Source organism: Dryobates pubescens, chromosome 4 (assembly GCF_014839835.1).
Source record: "Dryobates pubescens isolate bDryPub1 chromosome 4, bDryPub1.pri, whole genome shotgun sequence".
NCBI classification, from domain to species: domain Eukaryota; kingdom Metazoa; phylum Chordata; class Aves; order Piciformes; family Picidae; genus Dryobates; species Dryobates pubescens.
The window spans coordinates 19,471,433-19,497,735 of record NC_071615.1 but is presented as its reverse complement, the minus strand read 5'-3'; the positions used below and the strand labels follow the sequence as shown (position 1 = coordinate 19,497,735).

General features: G+C 46.0%; 1 protein-coding gene across 1 annotated transcript in view; it reads left to right on the top strand.

Moving 5' to 3' along the window:
• The window catches only part of GSG1L (GSG1 like), a 67,391-nt gene that overhangs the window by 2,853 nt on the left and 38,235 nt on the right, over positions 1-26,303 (top strand). Inside the window, exon 2 of the mRNA XM_054180740.1 lies at positions 15,408-15,455. Within this exon, the coding sequence (XP_054036715.1) occupies positions 15,408-15,455 (48 nt within the window). The remainder of the gene's footprint in view (positions 1-15,407; positions 15,456-26,303) is intronic.

Below are 26,303 nucleotides of genomic sequence, written 5' to 3'. Positions count from 1 at the left end.
CTCAGTCAGGATTTAGCATATTTTTTTTCTGGTAAGGACAGGAACAATGTAATGGGCACAGGTCTAAATTTGTCCCTAAGAGTGTCAGTATAAAATAAGCATGAAAGGAGTTCTTTCAGACTTTGGAGTTTGTAATATCAAACTGTCAGTATGTGGTCATGGCCTTTTGCAGCCTGACTGGTGATAATTTTTTCTGGCCTCCAGGGCAGCGAGGCACCAGCCAGCCCCAATCCAAGAGCGCTATCATCATGCTCATACCTACAACCCACAGTGTGTCTGCGAGTGATCCATCCCTTGGGTTCCTCACACTGTCCACAGCATGCTTACCAACCACAGTCCTGCCGGTATTACCAGTCATGCAGTCACTATGTTGCTAATAAACATCCTGGGATGCAAGGAGAACATCCAGAAGTTATCACTAAGCACACAGCTGGTGCTATTCCTTAGTTTGAATGCACTCCATACTTTCAATAACATCTTTCTTAAAGCCTTAGTGATAGCATACTGAAAATTACTGCAACAGCAGCCTTTCTCCATACACTCCATGGCCTCACACTCTGTCAGCAGAACATATGGTCACATACTGTGGTCAGCACCATTCCTGCAGCTCCAGACCCATCCTTCATTCCTCACTTCCAATGCCTTAAGTTAAGCAACATGAATCCCACCAGGAACACATGAATGCCAGCAACGCCCTGTGGATGTGATGCTGTCAAAACCCTTCAAAGCCTCCTAACACTCCCAGCTGAGAGCCACATTCTCCATCCAGCCACCAAGCTTTGCATTTCCCTCTCTCTGCACTCACAGTACTGCCAAAACTTCCTGCTCGCTGCACTTGTGCAGCTGAAATACAGCAGATCTTGGAGTGCAGGGGCCACAGGTCCAGCTCTCAGAAGGTTGGTACTGCAAGAAACAGGATTACAGGGCTTCCAGTTGGCTGCAGGGGCTGGGACTGAGTCACACTGAAAATGACATTTAGGTTACAATCAAAATTTTTGAGTCTTCTCCTCTCCCTGTTTATCTGAAATGTCCATGTGGATGGCAGAGGTTGAAGTGCAGAGCCTGGGGAGCAGCCCTTCCTCTTGCTGCAGGTTTCTGGCTCTCATTGACATCTCTAACAGTGATTGAATGCTGTGATTAGCTCTGAAATTATTCATGGATCTAAAGGTTATTTTCATCCAGCATGTCTAGGATGGTTAAAGAATCCAAAAAACATTTAGAACCTGAGAAAGAGAATCATGAATCCCCTCTGGGAATAGAGGGAGTGGAGCACATAGATTTCATTGGTGGATGGGTCCTGTCATTATTTAGCACGGTTTCTGACTCCAGAGTATGCTGAATCCCAGTCTACCAAACAGAGGGGGAGGGGTGTCCCTTTCAGAGTGGGTTCAAGGCTTTGGATCCCACACAGGTGGAAGTACCTTCTGTAAGGTCAATGGACCAAACCTCCAGAAGGGCTGAAGTTAGAGCACACCCTGCAAGCTCTGCAGATTGTGCTGGTCATGGGTCCTGCTCTGCACTCACACACTGCACAGGACACTTGGAGCCTCCTCCCAGGCCGTGAATTCCTTGGCTATAGTCAGGTGTCTCAGAGCTGACCTCTCTATCATTTAGTTCCTTTTTGAGCAGAAGTTTGAGTGAATATCTTACCTCACACTAGCAGTCTACACTGTGCTGATGTCAGTGCTGGACACCACACAAGACAGCAGACAAGTGATGTGATAGTAAGAGCAGTGGGAAAGAGCTGGCAGGTTCCCTGACTCCGGAACATAAAAATATCCAGATGTTAAGCAGGTAAGGTGACATAGCTTATCCTAACAGGTAGAGGAGTTGGATTGCTGGGAAGCAATGACAAGTTAGCCAGTTTTTCTTAATAGAAAAAGCTACTAATTCAGATCTTGGTTTAGTTGCTAATAAAAAGACAATCTGCACAATAACATCCACATTCGGAGGGAAAGCAGCTGGCCAGATGTCCTTTAAGAGTACTGTCCCATCAAATAAACAAAAGCTTTCCCATGATACTCCCCATGCTTTACAGAAGACAGGGAGATCAGGAATGGACATGGTTAGTATTCAGTATCACTAAGGTTGGAAGAGACCTCAAAGATCATCGACTCCAACCTGTCACCATAGACCTCATGACTAGAGTAGGGAGGCCACTACTGCCCACTGCAGGCTTGAACTCACAACCTTCCCATTAAGGGTCTTATGTGCTACCAACTGAGCCACACTACGCATCAGGAAAAGATTTTTAAGATCTAGTCCAAACACTAATTCAGCACTGCCAAGTCCACTCCCTCACTCCCTAATGCTGCTCCCACAGCAGCAGCATTACATGGCTTTTAAACACCTCCAGCAATGATCATTCAACCACTTCCCTGGGCAGCCTCTTCATCTTGCAATGTTATTTTTGCAATGCTTATTAGGAAAGGCTGAGGGACCTAGGTCTCTTTAGCCTGGAGAAGAGGTTACTGAGGGGTGCCCTCATTCATCATTATAAAGATGTAAAGGGCAGTGTCAGGAGGACAGAGCCAGGCTCTGCCCAGTGAAGTCCAATGATAGAACAAGGGACAAGGGGTGCAAGCTGGAGCAGAGAAGGTTCTTTTTCACTGTGAGGGTGCTGGAGCCTTGGAGCAAGCTGCCCAGAGAGGTTGCGGAGTCTCCTTCTCTGAAGACATTGAAAACCTGCCTGGATGTGCTCCTGTGTGACCTACTCTAGGTGATCCTGCTCTGGCAGGAGTAGATTCAATGATCTCCAGAGGTCCCTTCCACCCCCTAACATTCTATGACTCTGTGATTTTGAGGGCAAGGGATCTGTAGCTCTCTATATGCTCTGTACCATGCATCCCTTAGCACTCTAAGGAGTAAATGGTAGAGTGGAACTTACACAGTACATAAAGATGCATCAAAATGGGACATAAATATGGCCATTACATGCACATTTGGGAAGGAGCCAGATGTATCCTGCAGAAGTGAATACATCTGTAACACATAAAGGCACGAACCTGCCACACACTTTCACAGATCCGGAGCAGCACGGCACCACCCTTCTCCACCCCACCAACCCCCCACCCCCCCCAGCCCCATGGGATAACAAGTGTACGTGATTCATCGTGGGCAGCTGACCAGAAAGACGGACTGGGGCAAAGCACCTTGTGAATGTATATTTAAAAGTAAGAGGAATTGAGAATTCTTGCTGGCTTATGAGAAATACAACATAATTGGCATGACTGAAACCTGGCAGGGTTTGTTCACATGACTAGAATGTGAAAAATGCTGGTTATAAATTGTTTAGGAAGGCAAGAGTGGTAAAAAGAATTGAGGAGGTAGAGCTCTATATTAAAGACAACATTTCCAATGATTCCAGAACTGAACCCAGGGGGCCTGGATAATCTCCATCTGAGGATGCTGAAATAACTGGCACATGAAAATGCAGGTTTAGTAGTAAGATTCTGCAGGATGGTGGATTCAAAGAAGGCTGGGGGAAAAAAGGCAAGAGGCCACTTGACCCAGCAACCTTAGGGCACTTTTCAGGGAAAGCACTCAGTACATGGCAACAAACAGGGTTTTATCAAAGGTGGGGGGTGAGTACAGGTAAATCTTTTAAGAAGATGAATCACTTCTTAGACAAGGGTAGTGCATTAGTCCCAGTCTCTATGGATTCCCAAAAAAAGCTCTTGATGGACTTTCCCACTGAAAATTCTTTACAGAAGAACTACAGAGAGTGGTAACAACGTGGTGACAGATGTAGGCATGCTTCCACACTGGGGAATGCTAAACAGCCTGAGCCTCTGTAGGCTGGGAGGCAGGCACAGCACACAGAGAGCTATGATATTGGTGGGAATCCACTGGGAATGACAGAGATCAGACAAGAATTAGCGTTAACTGCTTCTGTGATTTAGAGAACAATAAGCCATATGAGAAAAAGAAATACTTCTTCCTACAGAGCTCCCTGCCAGCGAATGCTGTGAAAGCTAAAACTAGGGGTTGTATATATCCAGGGAGGAAACATCCATTTCTTTTACTAACATGATGATTTGAGAGCAACCTCTGACCAGGAAGTCCCCAAACTACTGATGCAGCACTGTTATCAAACAAGCAAAATCACCCTAAATCCATCCCTTTGCTCTGCCCTGAATATCTGTCACTGGATGACAATATCAAGATAGTGAAGCAGGTGGAGCTTTTGCTTGCATCTGTGGTGCAGGGTTTACTTTATTTATTACAATGGGGATAAGCAGAGAGATTGTAAACTGACTAAAGAACAGTCTTGCAAGGAGGCTGTGGCAAGTAACCTAACAAAGGAAATTGTCACAATGAGCATCAAGTGTTTTCAGTTGTCCTCAAATTTGGGTTTAGGGTTGATGCAGTTAATGCTGAGGTTAAAAATCTAGGGAAAAGAGCAAAGGATACAAATCATGTCACCTAGTCTGTAAACAAACAAACAAACTAAACCCCCAGAGCAAAAGGCCCTATGAATCCTAGAGCAAAGTTGTGGACATCAGCAAATGTAGGTGACTGTGCCTAAACTGATCAACAGCTTCACTACAGCCAGGGGAAAGTAGTGAGTACTTTTTGAGGAGATTAAACTCCTCACATGGGACCAACTGAGACCAGGGATTATGTGTTTCCTTCATTGGCCAAAAAGGGATTTCTTTAAGAATTGTCATTTCCAACACAGAAGTCTTAATTTGAAGAGAATAATCCTGCTTGAAGCACACTCCTTAGATATGCTGCGACTCAAAGTCTGGAAATACTGCCATTACAGAAGAGAGATTTTGCTGCACAATTGTGAGCAGGTCTAGTGGAGTTGTAAGAACAGCATTAAAATGTAAAAAAGGTTAAAGCACCAAACACCTAAGGCGTAAAGTTCTGTGAGATTCCAGGTAGCTATCACTCACACAAGAAAGATAAGAAACAAGTCGTAGGCTGGTATTTGAGTTGCAAAACGCTGTGATGTAAAAGAAAGGTCTTACTCTAGGGAAGAATCTGAGCAAGGCACAGAGAACACCAGAACATTTGGCTAATGCCATCTCATATAGTTATGGAAAGAGAAAAGAGAGAGGTGAAATGTACAGAGGGGGATTTCCAAGGTAGTTACAGGAAAAACTCTTCCTCTTCAGTACAACCAATCGACAGGCCAGAGGAGATGTGATGGCAGCTCCTATATGTACACAAATAGCAAGAAATTACTATGAATTCTGTAACGTGTCACTGAGAAATAGAAGTGAGAATCCAAGGAGAAGCTCCCAGAAAGTGTCTCTGGACTTCCCCTCCATGGAGGGCAGTGGGACCAAGGGAAATCCTGGAGGTGGAATGGATACTCCCTTAAAGGCACAGGGAGAGCTGCACCAGGGAAGAGGAATGTTTCTGGCATGAGGAAGTTTGCAGTGAATCCTGCAGAGCTGATTTGTTGGCATCTTAAGGAGGTCTGAAAGGAGCTGCTTGGGTGTGACTGCCTTACACCATATCTATATTCCATCACATCCATCCCTGTTTCAGGGCTGCCACTGGTCACCAGTGGGAGCCAAGATGAAAAACCAAACAGTTGCTGTCTTGATGCACATCACACTTTCTGGAGAGCCTTATACCTTCCCCAAAGCAGCAGAAACTGGCGACAGGTGGACACAGTGTGTGAGGAGGTTGGTTTGCTGCCATTGACGTTATTACAGCTGCTCGGTATCTAATTGGTATGGCTGCTCATGCACTGAACATTAAACTGATGATCTAATTTGGGATCAGAAGGGAAATCTCCCTCAGGCTAGATAACAGGGATATTAACAAATTCTTGCCTTCCTTTTACAATGTGGGGAAGGATCCATCTCAGAAAAGCACTTGTGAGCTTCTCCTAACAAATCCCTGCCATTTGCTCACAGGATAAGATAGGACTAGCCATAGGAAATTAGCTCTATGATAAGAGCTTTTAGATCTGCTCATGTTCCTGGTGATGACTTACTCTCCTCCTGTGGTACATGATAGCTGTGGTTCCTGTGGTGGTGATTGCTTTATTGTACACATTAGGTTTTTATAGGATTTGGGGGATATTTTGTGGCTAGTGTGCACTGGGGATTTGGGATTTTAGGTCCTCCTCATCCTGCTAGACAGACTAGCTGTATGAGCGTACATAAAACATGGTTATGAAGTCCCTGCAGGCTGAGACTCAGAGTAAGGTAAGGGGCCAGGCATTGAGCCACTCTTATTTGATGTTATCCTCTACCTCATATAAGCAAAAACTGTGTTGCTTTCTCTTTGGATGGATCTGCCCTCAACCATTTAACCCAGTAGCCTCAAAACAGGCATCTGAGGGTTTCTGGCAGTTCCTTGTAAACAGAACAAACTTCAAAGTCCTGGAAGACTAACACATAGGTTCCATATTTCAAAGAGAACTGAGATGTTCACCCCAGTGTCAGTTTGTGTAAAATATTAACAATATTAATTCAAGGCCACAGAAGTAACTAGAGGATGAAATATCAATCAGACTGGTATCTCTATGGCTTGTAAAGCACAGCAGCTTCAAACCTGTATTTAAAAATGTCCTTATACAGAGAATTACCAGACCTGGTTTACTGATACATCTCAAAATAGGGACTTACCAAGGAGCAACACTGCTTCAAGCAGGATCCTGAACTGGTGGGGTGTTATCCAGTGTTCCTGGTGGGAAACAAAATGGCAATATAAATCTTTCCTTGTCTAGATTACAAATGAGTACAGAAGACAGTACATAGCAAGAAGCAGATGCTATCACTGTGGAATGACTTGCCTTGTTGAACAGACACAGCCCAACACCTCACATTTGGTGGGGAAAAGAACACAAATCATGCTTAAAATGGGGGGGGAAGTGATAGAGAAGCAGAGACATGCCAGCATGTCTAGACTCACTACATTTGGAGAGATCAAACAACACATCTTACTGTCCTTCAGCCTGATTCCACTGGGCATCACTTGGCCAGACAGAAACAAACAAAAAACAAGCCCCCAAAGAACACTGAATGAGAACTTGTTGCAAAGTCATTAGGTACAAGGCTGGAGATAAGATTCACAAGAGGAAGGGCAAGAGCAGTTCTTTTCACTTGATTTCAAAAGTGGGACATAAATTTGTAGTGTATTTCTCTGGGTGAAAGGTTAAGGCTATCTCAGTTTCCATACTCCAAGCACACCTGCATGGAAAAACAGGATGCCTGAACCCAAAAAGCAATTGAGCATCTCCAAGGAGGGAAGTTAAAAGTTCCTGGAGTCCATTTCGAAGCAGGAAGCCTAAATTGCAATGACTAAGAGAAACAGCAGATAGATGGGCAAAGTAGGGCAGAAATACTGTTACAGTGTTAACTGTGGAGAATAAATACTGTTACAGTGTTAACTGTGAAGAAGAAATACAGGTTGATATAGTACAGGCTCTGGCACTCAAGGTCCCCTCCTCTCCAGCAATCCCTTTGCCTCTTACCTACAGTTACTTGCTCATGTTTCAAGCTGCAGTCTCAGGACTCATGTCCACAGCAATGTGCCATGTAATCAGAGCAATGCTCTGTCCTACATCTGTCTTTCCCTCCATTTTGGCACACATGCTTTTGATGCTTTCATGTCCTGAATTAATCCCATCCATGAAAAGGCGTTTCCATCTTTGCTGTCAGTGACTTTGAGCTCAGCCTGCCCCGCTCAAGTATCTCTGGATCCAGGGCACAGATCCAATGCAAATCCTCCAGCTGGGCATTATCTGGAGAGAAGCACTGGCATGGTTAAAAGAGAATCCACACTGATCCACAGCTAATAATATGAAGGAATAGGAGTTATTGAATCACACTTCTACAACCTGGGGTTTAGTGTGTTGTTCTTTACTTACTCCTCTGACCTTCGCTAATCTCCAGCCAGCCTGGAACTGCTAATGCAGTCACAAATGAGACTGCAGAAGGCATGGCATACTTCATTCAATGAGGTACAGATAGCAGCCATTTCTTCTGTGAGGAACTTCATTTCCAGTCTTCCAGTTTTGTGGGGAGACCTTATAGTCCCACAGGCACCAGGCAGCCAATAACTAGTTTATTTTGGCATGTTTACATTAGCACAGGGTGGCAGATGGTCATCTGTGGATGAACAGGTGAAAATCCTCCTCTTCCCATTTGGTGGCTTGAAATGCTTGCAGCAGATCAGAGCTCTTGGTCTGATTTAATGTTTTCCAGATTATAAAGTCAGGTCTAATTTGACACCAGAGTCATTGAAAGCCTCTCTCAGCACCATCGTTCCCTCGATTCTCTCAATCATTTAGAAATCTGAACTATTTTCCAGCTCTCCAAATGACAGATGTGTGTACACATCCATCAGGTCTTACCAAGATAATCAGATGAGTCTTGTGACTTGGCTGTGTTTCAATTAGACCTGATTTGAGAGCAGCCTGTGGAGATGTTTGCTTTCTGTTACTGTGCAAGATTTTTCACTTCAGGGAGAGTTCCAGCGCAGAAAGCCCAGTTGCCATGGCACATAGTCCCACTTAGCACAGACGTGCTGGGCATCCCTCGCTCTGCCTGTACCCTCTGCCCAGCTGTCTGCTGCTCCAACCAACTGAGGGGGAAACTCCACAGTGTAGATGAGACCTTAACAATAAAATAAGCACTATTTCTTTGTTGGTCTGTGTATTGAGGGAAAACGCATGCCTGAAATGAAACAGTGGAAAGCTTTAAGCTTTTCCACTTAAAAAGGTTAAAAGTTTTATGAGCTTGCATTTGCTTGAAGAGAACAGCAGGATAGGCTGGGAAAGAACCCCACAAGAGAAAAAGATTGAGAGTTCTCTCAGCACAGAGCAAACAAATTCCCACTTATTTGGAAGTAAGGGAAATGCTGATTGGCAGCAGTTCTGAATGACAGCTGCAAGAGCAAGAGAAAACAACTGTTTTCATAGTTGAAGACATATTTTAGTGTCATTCTCTGTGAACTTGTTTATTTTCCAGAAGAAAATATTGCCCCAGCAAAAAAAAAAAATCAGCGTGGTCAGCTGCAAAAGGTTGATTTGTGCAGATTATTTGTTATTAGAGGTGGGGGAAAAATCAATTAAATGCTGGGGCTGGGATCAGTTTAATCACAGTGGAATATTCCACTCATTAATTAACCTGCTAGAACTCAGTTTGAGCCAGCTGATTAACCTGTGTTTTCCCTAATGTAGTGCTTTCTGTCACTGAAGTTGTGCTGAGGTGCCTCAGCCCCGTCTAGGCTGGGATCCCTGGAGGGCTAGGTCTTTTTTTAGGCAAACACAATGATTTTACTCTGAGTAGATGATGTGAGAACTCATCAGGATCACATGACTCCAGATAGAATTGGAGGGATAAGGATTTGGTAGGCCCTGTTGGGGAAAAAAAAAGGGGGGGGGACACTTTGTCTTTCATAGGCTGGGAGCCAGAGTGTTCCTAAAAGGGAATGCTGTTTAAATGAAATTTAATCATTTAAATTTCCAGCAGAACTGTACTGTAGAACTCCTAACATTTTATGCAGAGTAAGTGAATACAGATAGCTTTCCCTTATTTTTTTTTCTCCAAGATAAAAAGCAGAGTTGCAGCAGATCTTTCCTTCAGTCAGCTACCTGATTTCTTGAAGTCAAATTATTTAACTAGAGTATTTTGAAACCGTGCCGTTGGAAGGCGTACAAGAGAGGATTTTTCTGGAGCAGGTTTCATTTTGCTGCCTTGGTTATTAATGAGGTATTTATCACTGGCTCGGAGGGAAAACAACTGGGGAATGTCAGACCCACAAGGACACAGACTTCCAAACCTTGCTGTTGCAACGGCCATGTTACAAAATTGAGATGTTGCCTGAAAGCCTCTGCTCCTTTAGTGTGATTTCTGCCCCCTTCCCAATTTGCTCAAGGGATACACTGGACAAACCCACCTACTGCTGTGCGGTGGGGGGATCCTGAAGTCAGGAGCAGACAAACAGAATCACAGAATCACCGAGGCTGGAAGAGACCTCAAAGCTCATCAAGTCCAACCTGTCACCACAGACCTCATGACTAAACCATGGCACCAAGTGCCACATCCAGTCCCCTCTTGAACACCTCCAGGGATGGGGACTCCACCACCTCCCTGGGCAGCACATTCCAATGCCTAACAGCTCTCTCAGTGAAGAACTTTCTCCTCACCTCCAGCCTAAACTTCCCCTGGTGCAGCTTGAGACTGTGTCCTCTTGTTCTGGTGCTGGTTGCCTGGAAGAAGAGACCAACCCCCTCCTGGCCACAACCACCATTCAGGTAGTTGTAGACAGCAATAAAGTCTTCCTTGAACCTCCTCCTCTCTAGGCTAAACAGTCCCAGCTCCCTCAGCCTCTCCTCACAGGGCTTGAGGCCTCTCCCCAGCCTCGCTGCCCTTCTGTGGACACATTCAAACCATATGCTTCAGACAACTGGTGGAAGAAAGAGCAGGATACATGTAGGTCTCACAAAGGCTTAAACTCAGAGTGGCACCAGTGACACACTGAGATGAGAAGTACATCTTCGTAGTAGAGTTTAGACCTAATCCATGTGCACCTTGACATGTCTTTCCAGCTGCACTGTTACAGCTCCCTAGTCTCTTCTGTAGACCCATGGAAGAATATCACAGAATCACACAATGGTTGGGATTGGAAAGGACTTCTGGAGATCACCTAGTCCAACCCCCCCCTGCTAAAGCAGATTGGCCTAGAGCAGGTTGCACAGGAATGTGCCTATGTGGGGTTGGAATTTCTCCAGAGAAGGAGACTCCCCAACCTCTCTGGGCAGCCTGCTCCGGGGCTCCAGCACTCTCTCACCCAAGAAGCTTCTCCTCGTGGTCAAATGGAACCTGCTGGGTTCCAGTTTGTGCCCATTATCCCTTGTCCTGTCACTGGGCACCACTGACAAGAGTCTGACCCCATCTTCTTGCCCCCCACCTTTTAGCTCTTGCTGAGCATTGACAAGATCCCCTCTCAGGTTGTTCTTCTCCAGGCTCAACAGCCTCAGGGCTCTCAGCCTTTGCTCCTTACAGAGATGCTTCAGGCCCCTCAGCATCTTTGTAGCCTCCACTGGACTCTTTCCAGTAGTTCCCTGTCCCTTTTGTACTAGGAAGTCCATAACTGGATGCAATACTCCAGGTGTAGCCTCACCAGGGCAGGGTAGAAGTGGGGGAAAACCTCCCTCAAAATCAATTAGCCAGCACCCACTTTGGCAGCTGCAGCTGGGCACAGCTAATCTGTGATAATGCAGTTTCACTGTGCCCGTGGCAAGGTGTGCAGAGCACAACAGGGAAGGTAGTCCCCAAGCCCTGGAGCTACTGCACCCTATAGACCTGGCTGTCTTCATTTTCTGGCATGATTGAATTTGGGGGATTTGGAAAAGCCAATTCTCTCTCTCAGTTTTTGCTTTCACATTGTTGCTTAGGCTAGGGAGGTCACTGACCTCTGCCTGAGAAAGGTAAGAGAAAAAAGTCTTTGCCTCCAGCACAGAGTCCCAGCTTTCCAAAGTGTGTGTGACACTCAGAAGTAGAACTCTTCAGTGGAGAAAGTAAGCAAGCAGCCCTCACCACCTCCTCCTAGGAAAATGGAGGTGTCTGGGGGAACACTCTGCCTATCTGAGGTGGCAGGACACACGAATGACCACGCTACCAAATACAACTCTCTGTCAGCACCATCCTGTACACCCTCCTTCCCATCCCTGCAGCAGTCTTATCAGCTCATTTACCTTCTCCAGAATGCAGCTCTGCCAGAGCAGTGCTCCTTTTCACACAGCCTTCTCCTTCCTCCTGAAATACTTTGATTTTTCAAATATGAGAATTTTCCTCACAAGTATTTGCCACAGACTTGGGAGGACTGGAAGCTCAGAACTTCCCACGATGCCATGAGCAGCAGGAGAAGAAAGAGTATGGGCCTCGTGCTGGAAGCAAGACAGGAAGATCATCTTATGCTGCCACAACTTTCCCTGTGTTGCTGGCACAGGCACAGTGATAAACTCCACATCTTCTTGTATGCTGTTTGCTAAGAATATGCAGAAGCCCAAAGCCAAACTTTCTTCAGTAGGAAGAGCTGAACTACTGAAGAGCTAGAAAACATTTGACCTGCAGCTCTGTGGGAGCTTCCTGACCTGCAAAGCCATGAAATGGGCAAAGTCTCAGTAAACCTGTCTGAGGAAATTCTGTGTGCTCCCAGGAAGCTGAGCCCAGGGGACCTGAAGTCCCAGAGAATTTCCCTTCCCTTGCTTGCTTGCCTTGGATTCCTAGTTCAGGCTAGGAACATATTCAAGATGCAGATGCACACAGATGTGCAAGCATGAATGATGCTGTTGTAGCAGGTCACCCAGGCCAGCCCAGAAGCAGTGCCTTTGCCAGCAACTCCAGAACCAACATGATCCCTCCCATCAGCTGGTACCCTCCTCTCTGGCAGAGCAAAGCTTGCAGATCACCACAAAAACATCACCCCCCACCCCCCCTGGAGGTGGACAAGCTCATCACAGTAATGGGCCCTGGGATATTGTCATCCTCTACCATGCACACCAACACCTCAAGACTCTTAGTCTGCCACCAGCTCAGACCTTGGGTCCTTCCCAGTGTGTCTCCTCCCACAATCTGGCTGGTTCAGTTTGAACTTCCCCAGCAAATTACAAAACTGCATGTTTGCAGTATTACATTGATTAACTAGGATTAATTAGAGAAAACCACACAAACTTTGGGCACTTGCTGGCATTAGCCCTAAAGGCCCTGTGACCCCTGCCCCCTTCTTTGCCTTCATGGCAAGCCCAGCTGAGACAAAACTGAGCTCATACAGAGCCAGTCTGGCTATGAAGGGAATACATTTGCAAGGGCTTCTACAGAGATTGTTTCTACCTCACCCCTGGGAAACAACACAAGAAGCCAGCACCAAGAGCAGAGGGTTTGGTGGTCGATCAGCCCTCACTCCTCAGCTCCCCACAGCTCCTCAGTACTCCTAATCTCTTCACATGCACTGTACGTGGCCACGGCTCGTCATGGAAGTGGAGAGCACTCAAGCCAGGTCACACCTCTGCTTTCTGTGAGAGTTATGTGCAGAAGACATCACTCCTGGTCTTTCTTTTGTCAGAAAAAGTGTCAGAACTAGGTGAAGACAGAACTATCAAGGGGATGAATCCTAGACTCTTTTCTTGTTGCATTTCTAAACAGCCTTTTCTGTACTCTCCAAAGACTCTCCAGGAGCCTGGTTATGAGGAGAAGATGCATCTGGAAAAGGGCAGCACAGCAGGATAAACTCTGCCAAGTCTAAAATTAAACTTAAGAGGGCTTAAGAGATCAGTTATACAAGATACCCCAAAATAACTTAGAATAAATCCTGAGAGGAACACTGAAAGCAGTGCTGACATCTTCAGTTCTCAGTGAGATACATGTCTGCATGTGGAAGTGTGGATGTGATCTATAAATACCACCAGTGGTTACCATTGACAATGAAGGAGAGGTTTCCAGTGCTCCAGCAACAGGAGCAACGAAGGGAAGTGTTCTTCATCAGGAACTGCTTCCTACCACAACCTTCAGCAGAAAGCCAGGCACAATCCAGGTATCAGCCATTGAAAGTGAAGTGACTTCTTCCAGGCTTTGCTCTGCACTCCAATCTACAGTCATTCTTTGTGCTAGAGCTCCCAAACGACCTTTTTTAGACACTCAAAGTTTAAGAGGGTTTTCTACCCACTCTGAGGGGGAATGAGGATGCACATTCCTCCAAGAGCCTCTGATCACACTCTTCAGCTCTGTCCTGCAGGCAGGTGCAGCCAGACACTGTGGTACCATCAGCTTCCTCAGTACCCATACATGCCAGAAATGCTCTGCAACTTGCCCTGCATCTGAAAGGCACCACATATCTCCAGGTCTCAGAGCAGCCTATGCAGGTTCTGTAGCAGTAAAGGCCATTCCCCTTTGGCTGTCTTAGGATAACATGCAAAAGAGGCAGGTATCTGTTAGAGGTTTCCAGTAATATGGCTTCAGATTCACTGCAGCTATAGGTAAGAGATGACTCAGTGCTAGGCAGTTAGCCTGAAGTCAGGTTAAAATAAATCTGTGGCAAAAGTAATAACACACATCTGAAAAAAAACAACCCACCCTAAACCATAAGACCGAATCCAAACCACAGATCTATAAGGTTAGAGTGAAAATTCCTTCTTAATCTGTTCAGATAGAGTGCAAAGCTAAAGGTCACTCTCCCTGTATTCCTTTGATACAGGGAGAGTGCAATGCACTCCTGAGACACCTCATGCCCCAAGACTTGGAGTCTCTGGGTGAGAATGATTCCTACCTATACTACAGCATCTTTTATAGTCCACCTATTTCTCTGCAATTCTTGATCAGGTACAGCACGTGTGAAAAGCTGAGGGAGCTGGGCTTGGTCGTGTCTCTACAAAGAGAGAAAGGAAGGCTGCAAAGATGACAGAGCAGCTAGAGAAGCTGAGGTTGGGTTTTAAGGAAACACTCCTCCAGAGGGGTGGTAGAGCCCTGGGAGCAGAGCTGGGGAGAAATCAGCATCCTTGGTGTCACTAAATAGTGGACAGCACTTTGCCTGAAGCACTTGAAGGTTTGGCTGGTCACCTTGGAACATGTCATATTGAAGGAAATACTCACACCTGGTGCATAGATGCTCCTACAGCAGAGGAATTATTTAATAATCTCTGATTGCCTGAAGAAGTAAAAAGAAAGGTCAAAACACCTACCCTTGAGACAGATTTTCTGCTCAGAGGCAATAGGCTTCTCAAGGACACCTGCAAAACCAGAGGTGGAGCCCTAAACAGAAAATTGAATTGTCAATAATAATGCAGCAGGCACAAAGCAGAGGGAGTGGCCCAGGGGGTGATGGTCCAGCCAGGCATTTGCCTGCTTTCTTACCCTTTGTTTTTAAACGCTATGCAACTGCTGAACTTCCTTTGTGCTTCAGGATTTGTCTGTCCTAGTCATGTGTCAGATTTGTCTACCAAGACACCTGTGCCCATGCCAATGCTTCCTGGAACCAGCAGGTCTGGTCACACCCTGGTAGAGCACAGGCAGTGTCCTGACCTTGAGAAGGAGGAGGGCAGAATTGTTGGTGGAGGAAGCTCATGCCCTCCTTCTGTGGTGATGTGCACTGAGGCACTCCATATAGAGTGCAACACAATTTCTGACCTTGGGAAAGAGAACCAACCCCCCCCCCCCCCCATCAAGGACCTAAGCATCAGGAAGAACACTGTTCTTCACTAGCTGTGTTTCATACTCCCAGTGAGGGGAGAGTAACCCCAAGGGAGAGCCCAGCCCTGTGACTATGGTGGTTTTCGTCCAGGATGGAGGCACCAGTAAAGGCTGCTGTCTGGGAAAAACAACCCAGTGGTCCTGTAGAGACTGAAGTGGGAGTGGTGGCAGAAACTAAGTCAGAAAGAGGAGGCACAGCAAACCCAGTCAACTTCTGTCTCCTAAAATAATCCTTTTCTTTTAAAGGTGAAAAATGTCGAAGTTTTATTGACCTTGCCCCGGCTTCTGAAAAAGGTAAGAAAATACAGCCAAGGCTTCTTCCCCTGTTACAAAGGTCATCACTATTGTTTCTTGTCTCACTTGAGCTCCAGGGGATGCATTCCTTCCAAAGCATACAAGGACCTACATGTCACCCAGATTACACACAACCAGGTGAAACAAATGCCAAGGGTTTAAGGCAGCTACTTCCTCAGTTTATGCAGATCTGTCATTTCCCTGATGCATTTTCTCCTCACTCAGATGATTATTTTTTTCCAAGAAAATCAAGATTTGCACTGTAACACAGACATTTCTCTCCCTCCTCTAGTGAAGAGGGACACTCTACATGGTTTCCTTGGGCTATAAAGATATTTATGGTCAGAAAGCTGCAGTCACAGTAACAAATGTCTCCTTGTGAGGGAATAATCTAAATGCTTGTTTATTTGATTTACTCTCCCCCCCCAAATAAATTATTTACATATTCAACTGCACAGAAGTGGGCTGCAAAGGTTCACTCTACCCTGGTGTTACAGTTGTACATTCTCAAGAGCAGCCTAACCTGTATTTCAAACCAGTATTTCTTAGGGGAAGAAAAAAAAAAATAAAAAGATTAGAGTTCAATTAACAACCTGGGCAGCTGAGCCCATCCTGCTCTCTTCCCAAGACCGAGCACTGTCCACAGCTAAAGAGGTGTCCAGGCCTCAGTGCCCTTCACACTGACAAGTGGCCTTCTGGAAAACCCAAAGCACAGATGAAAATTCACATCTGGACAAAGAAGCAATAGATTTTGTTAGATCACTTGAGACAATCACAGAACCTCTTGGGCATACAAGACCTTCATCAGGTCTGATGGAGGCAGTAAGTGGTGTGAGGAACAAATTGTTCTTTGTCTGAATCACTGGTCAGCTGGACAAATTTGGAAGACAAGGCCAGTTACCACCAATAAAGCAGAGGGGCATTGCACTGAAACAGTGATACACACAGTCCCTGGGAGTTCATTGTAAATAAACCTAAACAAATGATGCAGGTAAAGGAAGAACAGTCCTAGGATTGCTGCCATAATTGGCTCCGAGCTGAGGCTTACACACAGAATGGGACCTTGGGGCATAACCATGCTTAGGAAGCCACCAGCTCAATGCTCAGCAGCAGCCACAAAACAATCTGTTAGAAATCATTAGTAAAGGACTTAAGAACAGAGCAGAGAGTATTCTCTTACCTGAGGACTGTATGCATCTGAAAGCTTCACCTTGAGATAAAAATACAGTGTGTCATTTTGTCCTTTTTAGTCCAACTCACAGAAAAGCAGCAGGGGTAATCAGAGTTCTGGAAGGTTCTGAGCAAGGATGAAACAGAATGGTTGGAAGGACTTTTGGAGTCATCTAGTCATCCCCACCCCTCCCACCCAGAGATTGATTTTGAGTGACTCCAGAGGTGACAACTCTACCACCTCTCTGGCCAACCTGCTCCAAGGCTCCACCATCCTCAATGTATAGAAGTTCCTCCTCATGTTTAGATGGAACTTCCTATGTCCAAGTCTGTGCCCATTACCCCTTGTCCTGTTGCTGGTTATGACTGAAAAAGAGACTGGTCCCATCTTCCAGACACCCACTCTTTATTTATAAGCATGGATAAGATGCCCACTCAGTCTTCATGATAAAAGAGATGCTCTAGCCCCCTAATTATCTTTCTCGCCTTTGCTGTATCCTCTCAAGCAGTTCCCTGCCCTTCTTGAACTGGGCACTCCAGAACTGGACATGTGCTCCAGATGAGGCCTCATGAGGGCAGAGCAGAGGGGGAGAAGAAATTCTTTCAACCTGCTGGCCACATTCTTCGTGACACACCCCAGGATGCTATTGTCCTTCTTGGCCACAAGGGCACACTGCTTGCTCATGGCCTTCCTGCTGTCCACCAACTCCCCCAGGTCTTTTTCCGCAGAGCTGCTTCCCAGCAGATCACCCCTCGCCTGTACTGGTGCAGGAGGTTATTCTTTCTCAGGTGCAGGACCCTACACTTACCCTTGTTGAATTTCAAGAGTTTGCTAAGAGTCTTCAGCCCAAAGGAGAGCCACATGAGAGGAGCTATGATGGACATTGATATGCGTGGAAGAGGAACCAAGCTGGCTGAACATGAGCCAGCAGTGTGTCCAGGTGGCCAAGAAGGCCAATGGCATCCTGGCCTGCATCAGGAATAGTGTGGCCAGCAGGATCAGGGAAGTCATTGTGCCCCTGTACTCTGCACTGGTTAGGCCATACCTTGAGTACTGTGTCCAGTTCTGGGCCCCTCAATGTAAGAAGAACATTGAGACTCCTGAACGTGTCCAGAGAAGGGCAACAAGGCTGGGGAGAGGCCTTGAGCACAGCCCTGTGAGGAGAGGCTGAGGGAGCTGGGGTTGCTTAGCCTGGAGAAGAGGAGGCTCAGGGGAGACCTCATTGCTGTCGGGTAGTTGTAGCCAGGAGGGGGTTGGTCTCTTCTCCCAGGCAACCAGCACCAGAACAAGAGGACACAGTCTCAAGCTGCACCAGGGGAAGTTTAGACTCAAGGTGAGGAGAAAGTTCTTCACAGAGGGAGTTGTTAGGCATTGGAATGTGCTGCCCAGGGAGGTGGTGGATTCCCCATCCCTGGAGTTGTTCAACAGGGGATTGGACGTGGCACTTGATGCCATGGTCTAGTAGTCCTGAGGTCTTGGGTGAAAGGTTGGACTTGATGATCTTTGAGGTCTTTTCCAGCCTTATTGATTCTATGATTCTATTCTATGATTCCAAGAAGGCAGCCTAACGAATGATTGACTGATTTTACCAGTAGCAGGACTAGTGGGCAGTGTGTGATGCGTTCAGGAGATAGCAGGAGGTTTCTGTGCTTTCTCCTTTTTCTGGAGAAGTTCATGATGGTGCATAACACTTGGTTGCATCACCCACACACTTTCCAAACCAGCATTTATTGCTTTGCTGTAAGGATTTCTTTTGGTTGTGTGAAATGCTGTCAGCAATTTATTTTTCAGCAAAATTGTCGAGTTGCTGCATGGTGTCAGGGTGTATTTCCAGACTATTCTATTTTTTTCTTTTGGAGGAAGGAAGGCTCTTTTGCTGTAGTGGTATAAAGAAATGTATGGCTATTTCTGAAGCCTTTCCATGGAGTTGTAAGGCATACTGGCAGAACGAGAGGGGAACGCTCTGTCAGAGACAGAAAGTGCTGACCATCTGACTCATCAACAAAACCAGAAGTTCCACAGCTGTGGATCGAGTTGGACACTGCAACATAGTTAATCTGAGGTCTTCACCACCAGTTTGGTACTGTCCAGAGATACTTTCACCAGGTGTAAAGAGAAAATTGGGTATCAATGATGCTCAACTTACTTTCTCTGCAGAGCTCTCTATCTTCTTGACTTAATCTGGTCTTTTCCACTAATAAAAAAATCTTTCCTACTCCCATTTCTTCAAGCCCTCACTCATCGTTGTCTTTCTTGTTCAGAGGCTTGCCAACTATGCTGTTACACCCAGTGCTGGGACAGATTCTTGCTTCTTCTTCTAAGCAAATAAGATATGAAAAGGTGCCATGAATATCATAATCTGAATTCAGTTATACAAATGTTGTGGGTTTCACAGTCCATTGTGTAACTGGGAAATTTTGGACTAAATTTACCTTCACAATGAGGCTTCAGATCATTCAGTTTCTGCATACATTCTTAGCATGACTTACCACTAAAAAGTGGGGTTTCAGAGTTTCAGTTATCTGAAATATCTTAAGGAGTACACACCCCATCACTGCAGCCTTGCACTCAGGCTTTCCAAAGTTTTCTTCTCAGTTGGCTTTCCCTGATTCAAAGAAGCTTTTCATCCCAACCAGCTTTGAAGCTAAATACAGGCTGCTGAAGGTTGTGCTCTGAGCACATCACCTTCCACTTTTCAGACATGCTAAACAGAAGCCTAAGAACACACTTAGTCTAGTTGCACAGCCAGTCTCTTCTAGAGTCTCTCAGCCATTAACATCAAGACATTCCAGAACATCAAGACTTCTCCAGAACATTTAAGACCTTCTTAGCTAGGCACTGAAACTCACATTAAGAAGAAACCATCTCTGGTGAGGTCTAGCTGCATCCTTAGCACAAATCCTGCATTCATAACCGAAAAGGTTTCAAATTCTTACTGTAAAAATTTACTAGCTGCTGCCTGAGCTCCCTGCCTTGAATCCATTTGTGCTGATCTCTGGGGCACTGGGTGTTGCCGCTCTGATCGGTTATTACACCCTTTGCATATACTGCACCAATGACATCTACTAAAAGGAGGCAGCAAATTTGGGGGCAAACAGACCCACAGTGTGGTATAAATAAGCATTTCCAACCTACACTAGGAGAGCTCTTTCCTGCAGTTAAGGCAGCCGCCAACAATCTGTCAGAACCTTCTAAGCCTCACATTGACTTTATTAGCTATAGCTGCTGGTTAGTGCCAAATCTGCTTAAAAAAATCATCTTGGTGATGGTAGATAATAATTAGCTAGGGAAAAAATATTTTCTGTCCACAAGTATTTTTTTATTACAGTTTTCATCTGCTGTCACTAATGAGGGATAGGGCAGTAGCTAGTTAGACTAGCCAGGACTTTTGAAGGGCTCTCACAGAGCAGATGTCACTGGGTCCTACAAAGAGTGCTAGTTTGTTACAGATGTGAATAGTAAGATAGCTCCAAAAGGAACTGGAAGGAAACTGCCACAGTAGACTGGATCTGCTCTTTCAGCTCTGAATTGCTCCTGGGACCTTCATAAAACTTGATCAAAGTTTTGTTCCCGCTGAGTATTTTGATGTCTGCAGAAGAATAAGATAACCTATGTAATGAGGGACACTTCTGAGTGACACTGAAAAGTACATTCAGTTTTCACTCTTGGTCCATTTTTGAATGCAGCTTGCAGACTTTCCCTCTAGGCTGTTACAACAGCCTTGATAAAACACCTTTCTGTCAAGCTGCTGTTGCTATATCCAACCAGAACACTGAATCTGAGACATATTCCATTACTCCATTCCCATCACAGATGTGTGGGCATCTTCTAGCTCCCCTTTCCTGTCACTTAAATCTGTACCCAAGAGAACTTGCAAGAGGCCATGGAGGATACATTCAAAGGAAGAAATCAAGGCCATATAATGTGCCTAGAAACTGTGGCACCACAATGGAAGTCAAATTGTAGCAGTATATCCCACCAAATGATGTGATAATTGACTTCGTTGACTAGCATAACCCCACAGCTCTAAATGTGTGCAGGGCTGTTCCTCCTCCTGCCTGCAGCTGTGTGGGGATTTGACCTCCATCCTTCTATAAACGTATAAAGATCAGCTGTCAACCACAGCAACACAGTGAGAGCTGGAGGGTGAGGAGTCATGACCAGCCAAATTGGCTGGGATCTGCACAGTGCAACTCAGAGGGAAGCAGTATTTGTGCTGGAAGAACTTTGCTGGGGAAGAGCGAGGGTGTGCAGGAGATGTAGTGCCCCCAAGACTCTTTCACCTAGGCTGTGACTCAGGTGCTTTGCAAGCATCAGGAGTGCCTGCAGCAAGTACTGAAACAAAGAGCTCTGGTGTGGGGAGTCTTCTTGGGAAGCTGCTTCAGGAATTGGCTCAAAATTTCGAGATGGCAACACTGACATAGGGCAGGATACCCGGGACAGACTTCTTACAGGTGTGACACAACCTGATCTAAGCTGCTGCTCTGCAGGACCTCACTTGCTTCACCTCTGATATCTATGGAATAATATCCCCAGGGAAGGGCAAAGCAGCAAGGCAGCAGCAGCTGCCTGTGTCAGTGTTGGCTACTGATCTACAAAGAGATTTGCATGCAGAAAATAAACAAGAAGTTTTAGAAACCGTGGAGGTTGAGGCAAGGCAAAGCCTTGCAGAAGAAAAATGGTCCTTGCTAGCAAGCATTTAATAGTCAAAAATGTTACAGGGGACTTTTAAAATGAGAGAATGTACTGGCAGAGGTAGGAGATGTCTTCTCCATGTACTCTGCACAGCTCATGATGATGCATCCTGTGGAGATGAAGCAATAAAAGTGCGGTATTGCCTAAAAAGTAGCTGGCAAAACTAAGACAGCACATGGCAAAGAGCAAATGAACAAATAAAGCCTCACCTAAACACAGCACAGAAAAAGAGAAAGCAGAGCCAAATCTATACAGGCTTCTAAGCCAGCACTATAACAGCAATTAATGAGAAGAGATACTAGATACCTGACTTTAATGGGTAGTGACATAATAGGTGTACCAGAAACTTGATGGAAGAAAGCTAATTAGTGGGACAGTAATGTCTTGGTACTGATTACACTGAAAGACAAAGCAGCTGTCATGTACTAAAGCTGAATCAGAATAACAAGGTAATGTCATTAATGAGCAACACAATCTCTGTGGATGGATTCTGTGCTCAGATAAAAATGGCAGAATTCGATTAGTGATCACCGCCTAGGATGGCTTTACAATAGCAGGGTTAAACTGGTATCAGAGAAGGTGCAAGGACTGAAAACAAAAGAGTGGAGGAGGACTTCAAATCCCCTTGCACAAACAGAAAATGTCATGTTCAGTATGATGCAGAGACTACACTTTGGGCAAACTTTATGAGCATGGAGAAATTAGTTGGGAAATTTCTAACTCTTGACTTACTCCTGTGTGGTGTGGGGAGCTCAGTTCCAAACATTAGTAGGAGAAACCTTGAACCTGTGACTAAGAGGGATTCAGCAGCCTTGTAGAAGCAATAACAGTTAAAAAAAAACCACCAACCAAACAAAAATCCAACCAAAGAAAAGCCAAACAAACCAACCAAAAACCAAGCAAAAAGTTGTGAAGAAGGGAACTCAAGAAAAACAAGAGCTGATGGGAAGAAACAAAAGGGTTCAGCTACAAGGACAAATGGAGCTTGAAAGCTTTAAAGATACTGGGATCATTACAGGCATCTGAACTATCCACAAATCTTTCTCAGTCCCTGAGTGACTAAGAGAAAACAGTAGGTAATATTGTTTAGCCTGGAGAAGAGGAGACTTAGGGGAGACCTTATTGCTCTCTACAACTACCTGAAGGGAGGTTGTAGCCAGGTGGGGGTTGGTCTCTTCTCCCAGGCACCCAGCAGCAGAACAAGAGGACACAGTCTCAAGCTGTGCCAGGGGAAGTTTAGACTCGAGGTGAGGAGAAAGTTCTTCACAGAGGGAGTTGTTTGGCATTGGAATGGGCTGCCCAAGGAGGTGGTGGAGTCACCGTCCCTGGAGGTGTTCAAGAGGGGATTGGACGTGGCACTTGGTGCCATGGTCTAGTAGTCATGAGGTCTTGGGTGACAGGTTGGACTCGATGATCTTTGAGGTCTTTTCCAGCCTTGTTGATTCTATGATTCAGTGTTGATAAATGCCAAGTGGTGAACAAGAAGAGTAAACCTACCTTTACCTATCTAGTGATGGGTTCAGAATTAGCTTCTACCCCTCAGGATGGAGCTCTTGGGGCGATGACAGACACTTCCATGAAAACATTAATTCACTGCTCTACAGAGACTCTGAAAAGATGAAAAGAAATATTAGGATCATTGTAGGAAACAGAGAACAAAACAAAAAAAAAGTCACCATGCCACCACACATATTCATCATGTACCCACCCACAGCACTCTGAGCTCCTCTCATCCCTCCCCTACCAGCCCCAGCAAAAAAGAGTTATGATAAAATGTAAAAAGGTAGAGAGAAGAGTTTGACAGCTATGGCCAAAGGTTGGGAACATTTTCTTATGTGAAAGGACAACACAGAACAAATTTCAGGCTGGGGAAGAAACAAATGGAACTTGTTTGAGCCAAGTTAAAACATGAACCTCCTTGTTTTGTGTACTGGGTGCTAGCTGCTTCTGAGAAGGAAGAAGAAAAAGAGGACCGATTTCCTCAAAGGATCACTTATAGAGTCCTGAATCCAGTAAAAAGAAGTGGAACTGGATCTCTGGCATGGTTTCAGAGCAGACAGAAGCTCTCTTACCCCTCCCCAAAGGAGTAAAAGAAGGATTGGAAAGACTTGGTAGTTTAAATGGAAGGTACTAGTCACAGCTATATGCAAAACACACAAATCCATGTGCACCCTCAGCTCATCCTGGGCTTACCAAAATCTCACCAGGCCAACATTGGCCAAAACCCTCCCCCACCATTACCAGGCCACAATGCCAGGCCTGATGCTGCCCCTCCCTACCTCCCAAGGCTCTGATGCCACCCCTCCACCCCTCCCCAGGCTCTGATGCTGCCCCCTCCCTAACTCCCCAGGCCTGATGCTGCCCCTCCACCCCTCCCCAGCCCAGCCTGATTGATGCAGAAAAAATGAGCCAGGCTGCTCAAGGCTGAAAGCCTCACATCCCCCATAAACACCAAAGAGAAACCAGCTCAGTGTGCTGGGAGAAGAGAGGGGAAAGGGGCTGTCTGCTTATATAGGGAAGATGCAGGCATGTTGGGATAGAATAAAAGAAGAGTTCACTTTCCAGTGTCCATCCCTGGACTGTCTAGTCCCTCCAGAGGACTGTACTCTCTGGTTAAGACATCCAGGCTTAGAATCATAGAATCACAGAATGGTCAGGGTTGGAAGGGACCCTAAGCATCATCCAGTTCCAACACCCCTGCCATGGGCAGGGACACCTCACTGCAGCAGGTTGCTCACAGACACCTCCAGCCTGGCTGCAAACACCTCCAGGCAGGAGGCTTCCACCACCTCCCTGGGCAGCCTGTGCCAGGCTCTCACCACCCTCATGGGGAAGAACTTCTTCCTCACATCTAATCTGAATCTCTCCACTTCTTTGGCTACATCCCCCCCAGTCCTATCACTCCCTCACACCCTAAAAGGTCCCTCCCCAGCTTTCTTGGAGTCCCCTTCAGATACTGGAAGGCCACAAGAAGGTCTCCTCAGAGCCTTCTCTTCTCCAGGCTGAACAACCCCAACTCTCTCAGGCTGTGCTCACAGCAGAGCAGCTCCAGCCCTCTGCTCATCCTCGTGGCCCTTCTCTGGACACCTTCCAGTACCTCCAGATCCTTCCTGTAATAAAGGCTACAGGACTGGACCCAGAGCTCCAGCTGTGGTCTCAGCAAAGTGGAGCAGAGGGGGAGAATTGCCTCCCTTAACCTGCCGGCCACACTTCTCCTGCTTCAGCCCAGGCTCTGCTCGGCTCTCTGGGCTGCAAGTGCTCACTGCTGGCTCCTGCTGAGCTCCTCATCCACCAGTAACCCCAAGTCCCTTCCTTCAGGGCTGCTCTCAAGCCAGTCCCTGCCCAGCCTGTTATCAGTGCCTGGGATTGCCCTGACCCAGATGCAGGACCTTGCATTTGGTCTTGTTGAACCTCCTGAGGTTGTCATGGGCCCAGCTCTGCTGCTTATCAAGGTCCCTCTGGATGGATCCTTCCCTCCGGATGGATCCTTCCCTCCAGCTGTCAGCTGCACCACACAGCTTGGTGCCATCAGCAAACTTGCTGAGGGTGCACTCAGTGCCACCGTCCATGTCATCAACAAAGATGTTAAACAAGCCTGGTCCCAGTACTGATCCCTGAGGGACTCCACTTGTCACTGGCCTCCACTTGGACATGGACCTTTGGCAGCCACCCTTTGGGTGCGGCCCTCAAACCAATTTTTTATCCACTTAAACCCACAATAGTCTCCCGCAAGAATTGTGCGCTTTCCAAAACAGTCTCTACTGACTATTTCATGTCCTGCCTCCATCACTCTTAATATATCACACACATAGCCGCAGAGACAAGTACCTGTGCCCTCGTGTGAGGAGAGTTATGATTAACTATGCAGGAAAAAAATGCATGTTAGCTGTGTTTTCTTATACATCTGGCATGAATCACTGAAGTTATTTTTAAAAGCTGAAACAAAGATGAAAACATTCTTAACAGCACAACTCAAGCCCAACTCCTAAAAGGAAGCAATCCTCTTGCTTTTCATGCTGGTGATGCCAAAGACCTGGAGGACACTGGTTCTCTGCTGTGGTAAATGCAAGACACAAGGTCTGAAGAGCCCAGTGTTACACTTCAGGTTTTCAAAGGGAAATATTTAACCCAAATTTATTTCTAAAGGCATATGGGAAGGTCCTGACTTAGAGTATTTTTCAGGGGCTTTTCTCTTAGATTGCTCCACTCACTGTATTACTTCACCAAAAAAAAAGAGAGCACAGGCACAAAGACTCAGTCTGCTCAGCACCATTGGGATTAAAACCAAACCAGCCAGCACCATAAAAACACAGAAAACACAGCACCACATACAAGAGAATCATTTTCTGATTCACAGCTCCACCTCACCTTTCAAAGTAAGGAAGTTAATGAAGCACTAAAGCTAAACAATCCTAAATCATCTCCTCTTATCTCAGCAGGTTCAGGTACTCATCACACAGTCTCTTGTGGTTTGCAAACTGCAGTCTCCCATCCCTTTACCCATCCTGTCTTGTTTTACACTAACAGGTAGCTTCAAGTATCTCTGACAGCTTTTAGGATCATGAAGCTCACTTTGCTTTGGAGGAACATCTCTCCTAGCTCTGTGGTCTGCTTCTCTCCCTGTTTTTCACACTGCAGCACCAGAGGAGCAGGCAGATGGTCTGATATTATGAGGCTGTGTAACCAACAGACGGGCTGACTGCTCAGAGCTGAGTCCCTACGCCAGCCACAACAGCATACTCAGTCTTTGTTCCTTTCACCATTTTTTATTGATCACTCCAATATTTCCAGCTGGTAATTCCCTGTATTGGAGCAGCAGAGATGAGTAAGTGACTAAACCCACCAAAACACAACCAGAGGAGAAAGCATGAGATTTACATGGCCCTCTCAAGCTCACATTCATGCTTTTCCCAAAGGGGACACACAGCATTGCTCAATGCATGCCTGTTTGTATATTTCCCCCCTCTCTTCACTCTTGCACT